Raw genomic sequence first — 9,140 nt, 5'->3', positions numbered from 1 at the left:
TGATCAGACCTCTCTCTCAAGCATTTTCAGGCATTTCAAGCATTATAGCTGCCTTAAACTGGGAGATACTCCCCCATGTGTGTTACAACTTCCTCTTTCAGATGATGCCAAAACAGTGGAGGTATTAGTCCTGAAGATCAGGCTGCTTCATGCTTTTTAGCACCAGCCTTGACATTCAGACGTTGAGAAAGGTGGGAGAAAATTAACACATGTAATCGGTTGTCAGATATCAGCGCAGGGGATTACTCATGATGAGAGATGATCCACCTAATGGCTATACCTGAAGCAGCTTAATTCTAGCAGGAAAGCCACGTCTGCCCAGTTCCTGTATCTCTACACCACGCTATCAGCCAGGGGTTATGGTTGCAGCCAAGTGTATTTGCTCAGACTCAGTGCTGGCCCTGCCAGATCTGGTGACAGCAGCCCCAGGGTTGGGAGAGGATGGGGAAGACCAGTGTCTCTGGACTATACATTGGGAAGGCTGATTGTCTTGGGTATAAAGCAGTCTAAATGAACATAAAATCTGGATGCTGTTATTGAGCCTGTGTGAATCACGCAAACTGGGAAGTGCTGTGTAAGGCATAAGAAAGCAGTAAGTCTCTTTGGCATCAGTTCTCTGTTCTTCAGTCTGTCTGCACCATGGTTCCAAATGTGTCTGTAATGCCTTGGCAAAATTTCCCATTAGACTGTGAAATCTAGCCCTCTGCTATTGTAGTTAATGGAGAGCTGAGGAAGGCATACATTTTTAACAGAATTTGCTGTACTTCCATGAAGACTAGATAGTTTTATGAAGTACATGTTACAACCCAAAACCATATAATAGGCTGATGTAGAAATGATGAAGCAGAGATAGCCATAATGTATAAGCATGTGTACTGCATCCCCAAGGACAGTTTCAAAGTCAGTACATGACTAGGAAATGCTACTATTAACATTGGCCCTGCAGACTTAATTGGATACCTTGTATAGAGGCATTGTAACACCAGTTTTAATTACAGGATCACAATCTACTTTTTGCACAGAGTCCATTCCAAGGTCCTGACACAGAGAGTCAGAACAGCTTTTGACTTTAATCTGTCTAGCACATCTACTGGTTCATTGTCCGTAATTGCTACTTTTGGAGAAGGGAAAAAACCAAATGCTCTCACATATTCTGAATGAGCTTTGCATATATGCTTGTTTTCTCGCAATCCCTTTCAAGGGCATAGAGGCCCAACACATGGGAATCTAGTTCATATCAAATCCATACTGCAGTTCTTCCATAACTGCATCCAATACATCTGCTCCCGGACCAGCTGTGATGCTGCTACAGAAGCACAGGTTAGCTAGCAGGCACCAGCACTGAGAGAAGCACTGAGCACTATACTTTAATGTAGCAGTTGAGTGCTGTGGTCCTTACAAAAAATTCAGAGAAACACACATGGAGTCCCCACAATGGCCCCATGCCTGGGGAGAGAGTGACATCTGAAGCTGTACAGCATCCCACCAGTGCTGACAGAGCCACATGGGAGCAGAACAAACATGACATGATTATCAAGACCAACATGCAGAGTTTATTTGTAAGTTATTTTATAACTCTGATTTTGGTATTTCTCTTCATTCTCAGCTTAATAACACACAATGGACTAGGAGCCATTCTGCACTGGAACATTACTTTTGCTTTTTTTTACTTTCTCCTTTCAGACAAGGATGTCAATGTTATTTACAGAAGCTACTAAACTACTTTCTGCAGATCGTGTTTGCCTTTATTTGCCCTTAATTATTTGTTTTAACAAATTTGTTTTACTTTCTTGCTGTCTTTTTTTTTTTCCAGGTTTTCAAATGGCTGATCCTTTTCTATATAATACTGGAGACAGATCTCACTATGGGTGCCTTGGACATGAAGTACAAATTGAGTACCTTAAGGCATATGTTTGTAGACCGTCTTTTTTCACGGACAAAGCTGTGATTGTGGTTCATGATGTATTTGGATGGCAGTTCCCAGATATTAGATACATAGTCGATTTGATTGCCGGTCATGGATATTTGTAAGCAACTTTCTTTCCTGTCTTCCTCTTAAATGCATTAATAGATCACCAGGCCCAAAGCTAGGCATGGCATGTGATGTTTTGCATAGGCATAGGGCAACCATGCCTTTTCAGGCTGAGTGAATAAAAAAGGAGAGGGACAAAACATTTCCACAAAGCCACCAAAGCTACTAAAACTGACCCATTAAGTGGCTACCTGAGCACAAAGCCACAAGGCGTCATGAAATGCCAGTGTTTGTGCTTATGTAGCAGTGTAGGTGATCAAAAGATAAATGCTGGTATCTATTTTCAGTTGTATAAGCTTTTCAGAACCAAACCTTTTGAACATTTGCTTTATCTTTTAATAGTAAAGAGGTATATATGTGTTTATATAGAATGAAGAGGGTAGCTTACTTCCTTTACTTTTGCATTAAGTGTGTCTAAGGAAACAATGAGCATTTATTCGTGGTTTGGTGGGTTTTTTCCATACAAAGACATATACTTTTAGCTCTGCTGATTGTCAGAAAAGTATGAGTAAAACATAATTCAGATAGTAGCCATGTAGAAGTGCACTCTGGAGTGGAAGACATTAGGAGACATTTAGACATTCACAGATTCTCCCCAACTGGATATGAAAATTGAATTCATTCTGTGTCTCACACAGAGCCATCTGCCCAGACTTCTTCAAGGGAACAGAACCCTGGAAATCTACTGATCACTGGGCTGACTTTGCTGACTGGATGAAACATCACGATCCTATGAAAGTAGACAAGTAAGATACGTATTTATACTAGAACTTTAAAAAGCATCCAGCAAACAAGGGGAATTTGTATGAAATGTTAGAATGGCAACTCACAGAAGGGCAAGCTGGCTGCACAAACACAATTGCTAATTCTGGGTGATTCTTCTGTGAGTCCAGGCACTGTCTTGGCTGGGATTTGAAAAGAATCATCTGCTCTGCCCATCACTCTGCTTGTTGTCCCCATCTTGTTTTCCTGGGCCCTTTTCTAACTATGTTATACTGGCCACACAGCCTCCCAGTGTTTCACAAGCTATGAAATACCCAGCACTCTCATCCACAAGTGCTGATTCTGCCCCCAGTTCCTCAAGATAACAAGAAAAACACTTCTATAATTGCTGATGTTATCTGCTGGCTGTCACTTGCCCATCTTGCTTTCTGGCTTGTAGATTATGATAGGTACAGATGATATTCTCCTGAGCAGCACTACACAAAATTTTGCAAGATTGCCCAAAACCCAAGATGCATCTGATCAACTATACTGTTTTTCTCTGTGTGAAATAGAGGGACCACTGTCTGTACAGCCTAGCAGTGCCTGTAACAAGGCTTCTCTGAGTTACGGGGAGACATTGCTTTCTTCAACATCTATCACCACAGCTCAAAACTTCAGAAGATGACAGTAGGCAGTGACATCCTTTTACTCACCTACCACCTTGTAAGGCACAAGTATTCTTCTGACCCATTCCAGACATCCCAGCAGTGACAGCCTGACTTCAATATCTCTCACTTATGTTTTTGACAATATAGTTGCAGAAGCTGTGTCAGATGTTTTTGAAAAGGCAAATGACTAACTACTATAAAAAAATTCTACTCCAAAGAGTGAGCAGATATGTGGGCACTGCCATAAAAAATGGAGATCTCAGGTCATGCCTGTGCTGTCTTTTCAGTATTCACTTTTGAGGGTCCCCTCCGGTTTGGATCCATTGCTCTGCCAGAAAACTTGGAATCCAACACACCCATGACTTTCTTAGTACCCTTCCATACAAGCCAAATCTGAAAAAGCCTGGCCACAGGCCTAGGGCACAATCTCCTCTTCATGTCACTCTCATAATGTTTTTTTTTTTGGTCAGCCTAACCAAACCTGTGATGATATACCTACTATTTGAAAATATAGTTATTAGTTTATGCAATCTGCATTTAAACTTTATTTCAAACTCTGTAGATAACGAAGAAGATTAAACTATTGAGGCTTAAGAAGTCAGGAATTTTTAAAAAAAATTGACTTGCTTTTGTCTGCGTTGAAAATAATTTTCATTTTTTTTTCATTATACTTCATGTAAAACTTGTTTTTTTAAACATTATAGATACTGACAGTGTACTTTTGAGTAATTGCTACTTTAGTGTAACATTGTTGCATGTGGGCTTGGTAGGATATTTTAGTATTAACTCATGCAACAGGAATGACATAGTCAGGATAAATCTTTATCTAAATAGGTGGATTCTGTAGAGATAGTACAGTGAAGCTTATCTATTCCTACAGTCCATAATGCAAGATGTTGTTCTGCTTCCAGATATGTCTTGTCTTTAGTTGTCCTCTCCTAGACAAAGTGGTTCAATTAAAAATTTGCTAATTTTGAAAACACAGGAGCAGGTGACAATTCAGGTAAGTATTTAAGTACCTACACCTGTACTTCCCTAAACTAGGACCAGAGATGTTAACTCTCATTTAATAATAGAAGATGCTGTTCTAGGCTGAAATGTGATTTTTTAAAGTAATCCCTGTATTAAATGATTGGAGGTGCAGCACAGAAAACAATATCATGTAACTCTTGTGATTTTCTTCTTAAATTGTCAAATATTGCTTCTGCAATAGAGTCCTTAGTTTACTTTTGTTTATATGTCTTAGGGAAGCTGATGTTGTCTTGAAGTATCTAAAGGAACAATGCGGTGCAAAGAAGATTGGTATCGTTGGGTTTTCCTGGGGTGGAATGGCAGTACACCACTTGATGCTGAAAAATCCTCAATTAACCGCTGGGGTGTCCCTCTATGGTAGTGTAGAACACATGAAAACTTACTTGGGTTCTCATGACTATGCATAGCTTGTAACTGTAGTTATTGCTTTGTAGCAATTTCTGTAAAAACTCACAGGTGAGTTGCAGATTTTAATTATGGTTATTTCAGCAATATGCTATATTTGTATAAAAATTTTAATACTGTAGACAAGAAAAAAATTGTTTTCTTTTGCACAAAAATTTTCTAATCTTATTTTAGTGCTTGGAGAGCAACAAAATATATTTTCCAAATGCTTTTTGTTCATCCAAATATAAACTGTATTGATCTAAGTAGTGTACCTAATGAGTAAACCTTAATAGCAACTTTGTTTTTTAATTTGCCATTTATCTTGCAAGACTGTTAACCTCACTAACAGACTGTTTCTCAAAACATTATAGGAATAATTAGAGACTCTGAAGAAAGATACAATTTACTAAATCCGACATTTTTCATTTTTGGTGAGAAAGACCACACCATTTCTTTGGATCAGGTAAACTTTTGTACTGGAAATACTACTTTTCTGATAATTCATTTATCCCACACAAAAATCCTTTTTAGAAACCATTTTCAGATACAAAAAATTAGACAGTCTAGATTGTTTTGTTTGTATTTCAGCTTCCCATATATCTTGCTTAGGTTATTCAAAGCTTCTTTTTTGAGGTGAGAAGTGCAGTAAAGACAAATCATCAATCTCCAAATGGCTAGATAAGCAAAGTGTGAAACTGGACAGGGAGATCCAACTGGTATGAGCCGAGCATCTCAAAACCTTGAGATACTACTGCTGTGGATGAGAAATCAGGTAGTTAAGGTACTAGGAGAAAAAAAAAAGTAATTTCAGCTTAGTAACTAAACTTTCTGATGATGGGGGCCAATGACCAATTGCTTTTGGCATAAGAAGAAAAAAATGAACTGTATGGGAAGACCGGGTGTGGATTTTAACTGAGATGATAACAATTTGTGGACTCTCTTTTGACTCTTGGCCGCCATCTATGTTCTGATATAACCCCTACCATAAGCATATCTAAGAGGCTGGATAAATACATGTGTAGGAAACTGGTGCCCTCTTCTGTGAATAAATTCTTTTTCTTCAGTGACAAGGATAAAAAAAAAAAAGAAAGAACATGAAATAAATTACAGAAATCTCTCTAGTCTACACAATGGGCAGAATTAAGTTTTTGAGGCAAAATAAGTGTTCATTCTCCTATTTTCTAACTTTTTAATACAAATAAGCACAAGAACGTGTCTGCAGATGTATATGTGTACATAAACATGTGATTAGTACTTTGCATGTACTTATTACCAAAAGATTGTGCAGGAACAGTGTCTTTTTGTAAAGCAAACTAAAAAAAAACAACCCTCTGTGTTTTCTTAAACTCTGTTACTAAGCCTATCAAAATGTTTTGGACTGATGGTCACTGAGGTTTATGGAATATGTTCTCTTAAGATCAGAGCTTAGATGTATAGATGACAGGCCTAAGAATCTGAATAGAAATGCACCAGTTCATTTGTGACAATGAGATTTACCAGACCATCTTTGCTGTAACTGTTGAGGTTCTTAGACTCACCAATACTTTCAGTCTTACATCCCAAAGAGGTTTTTTTCTACGAGAAACGACAATGTAATGGAAAACCACTTTCTTTTACAGGTCTTCTTATTGGAGGAGAAGTTGAAACAGTATTGTAAAGTTCCATATAAAATTAAAGTTTATCCTGGACAAGTTCATGGTTTTGCACAACTGAAGCCGGAAGATATGAAACCTGATGATAAACCTTATATTGAAGAAGCTAGAAAGGATATGATTGATTGGATCAAAATGTTTGTTTGACAATAGCAGAAGGGATTGATAGGCTTCAAGATCAGTGAGTGATTTAATTGAGAGAAGAAAACAGTCAAAGAAAAAGTATGTTGAAAGTTGTCACAAACTAAAATAGGTACATTTTAATTTATAGTTTTAAATTATTTTTTACAATATTTACAGAAGATTTTGAAATCAAAGTTGGACTAATGAATGATTAGGCATTAAAAATTGTTTGAATTTACCTTGCTTCCTATTTGCTTAATTATTTTGCATTATGACCTTGATAGTAATGATACTGTTTATCCACTTGTCTTTGACAGTGAGCATGACTTGAGTAATTTCAATGTACTTGAGTAATTTCAGGCTTTGTTTTGGTATGATGATTGGTGGCCATAGGTGTTAACACGCAAGCACCCTGGTTTTGCATACAGACATTTTCTTTTATTATCTACAAAGCATTTGTCTCAGTTACACTGCTATCCTGGGCAGAATTTCCCATGTGTGAAACAAACACTTGGCTATATTAAAGAGTTAGGAAGGAATGATGTTGTTAGGTGGCGCTCTCCAAGTATTACCTTGGCAATATTAAGAAGGGTACTTCTAGTATTTCTTCATGAATGTCAAGGAAAAATATAACTAGTCCCTAATCCTGATGGGTCCCTTTCAACTCAGCATGTTCTATTCTGTATGCTATTCTATGAACCTGTGGAAACAGTGGATTTGTTGTCCTGGTTCAAACTGTGGTGATCAGGGCTGACAAACAGGTACCCCCACTCAGTCCTGGTTATATTGTTTGCTTCACATTATATCCCTTGTTCTTTATCACCTTTACATCCTTCCAGCTACATAATGCATAAACAAAAATAAGCATGCCCATTAACTCTTACCACACTGGCTTCAGTTTTGTTGACCTGCTGTGCTTTTTTTTTTTTTTTTTTAAATTGCCTTAGTAATGACTTGGCAACTAGTGTTTACTCAGAGATTCTCTAAGGAACCCATGTCCCTTTTTATTGTCTACAACAGCTTCTCATCCTGTTGCCTTGTTCATGTTCCCATAAATTAAGGCTAGCCATCTACATTAATACAATTTTCCCTTTGGTATCAGGCATGTCTGGCAGTTTCACACACTGCTATCCTATCAGTGTAACTGTATGGTCTCGGCATGGTGGTTGTCTACATCCCTCAACAGACTGAGTATGTAAACAGTACTGCTGTGAGGAGAGAAGCCATGAGGCACTGTACACACTGCTTGTTGCTCAGCTCTCAGCTGTGCCAGGCAGTGTCTGTGTGCCCAGTCAGCATGTCTGTCTTCATCTTCTGGGCAGCCGTGTTGATGGAGGCATGGCTATGGACATGGTGACAGAGGATGTTCCATAGCCAGAGAGAGTGAAACTTGAAATGGAAAACACAAGTGTTGTGTCAGAGCCAAGGGAGATGCCATTTGGGAGCACACGGGTATCTTGGTGCCTGGCCTTCTTGCTGGGGTGATGTGCATCTGCAAAGCCGTCAGCAGCAGCCCCATGCTCTGCAACTCAGCGTCCTGCTCCACGCAGTGACCTGCTGAAATGAGTTTCCTCTGACACCAAGAAGAATAAATGAAAAGTATGTGTGTTTTGGTTTTGGTTTAGATACTTTTTTTTAATACTTCCCTGGATGTGCTTTACAACTCTAGACCAGGTTTCAGGCGGCACCGGGGGGGGAAATGCAGAAGTGCTACCGATCCAGGACCACCATCATTCTCACCTGCAGCCCTCACCTGTCCCGCAGGAGGCCGGGGCCGCACCCCCAGCACCCGCGTGTACCGGGAGCACAGGGCGCTTTGTGTCCAGTGGGAGAGAGTTACCTGCGGGCAGGCACCGACTGCTGCAGAGAGCTCTTCCCGCCCCAGATCCCGGCAGCCGCGGGGCCTGACTTGACGAGAAAGCCACTGGGAAGCGGGAGTGGGGCGAGGCTGGGCTGGGGTGCTGCCCCCGCCTTCTCCCTCAACGGTGGTGGTGAAGGCGGTCTCGTGTTGGAAGGGCGGAAGGGCATAGGGAAAGGCGAGGAAGCAGCAGGAGTTTGGAGAAACGTGGAGCTCCGAGGAGGGGAAGATGTTTCACTACTGTCGGGGTTGACAGAGAACCTGTCAGCAGCCTGGCAATTAGTGACGAAGAATGTAAACAACTTTTAGGAAATATTTACTGTAATGCTGGATGGAACAAACATAATGCAGCCCAGACCAAAGGTCACCAATCAAAATGTGTATAGTGTCACCAATAGCATGTCACAGCATGGACAGTGTCTTCAGTGTCACCAATAAGAGTGTGTGCAGTGTCTACAGTTTTTTATGCTTGAGACTTTTGACCAATTGTGTTGTGGCACGATAGTGTACAAAGAGTATAAAAGAAACACTTGAGAGCAATAAACAGCTTTCTGATCATCTTACACCTGGACTACGTCTGATATCTGTGTCGCTTTGGCCGTTCCGACATTATCAGCGACACACTACCATGCTCTGGAGTAACCTGCCAATAGAAGTGGCAGAATCTCCCTCTTCGGGGAGTT

General features: G+C 40.0%; 1 protein-coding gene across 1 annotated transcript; it reads left to right on the top strand.

Annotated features, from left to right (window-relative positions):
- Positions 1–1,727: 1,727 nt before the first annotated feature.
- LOC135417286 (carboxymethylenebutenolidase homolog) lies at positions 1,728–6,779 on the top strand. The gene is made up of 5 exons (XM_064661181.1): positions 1,728–2,027; positions 2,671–2,778; positions 4,652–4,794; positions 5,196–5,287; positions 6,444–6,779. The coding sequence occupies exons 1-5, from the start codon at positions 1,822–1,824 to the stop codon at positions 6,621–6,623; spliced, it is 729 nt and encodes a 242-aa protein (XP_064517251.1). The 5' UTR covers positions 1,728–1,821; the 3' UTR covers positions 6,624–6,779.
- Positions 6,780–9,140: the final 2,361 nt, after the last annotated feature.

Source organism: Pseudopipra pipra, chromosome 1 (genome assembly GCF_036250125.1).
Source record: "Pseudopipra pipra isolate bDixPip1 chromosome 1, bDixPip1.hap1, whole genome shotgun sequence".
Taxonomy (NCBI): domain Eukaryota; kingdom Metazoa; phylum Chordata; class Aves; order Passeriformes; family Pipridae; genus Pseudopipra; species Pseudopipra pipra.
The sequence above is the reverse complement of the archived record's forward strand: the minus strand, read 5'-3'. Positions and strand labels throughout refer to the sequence as shown.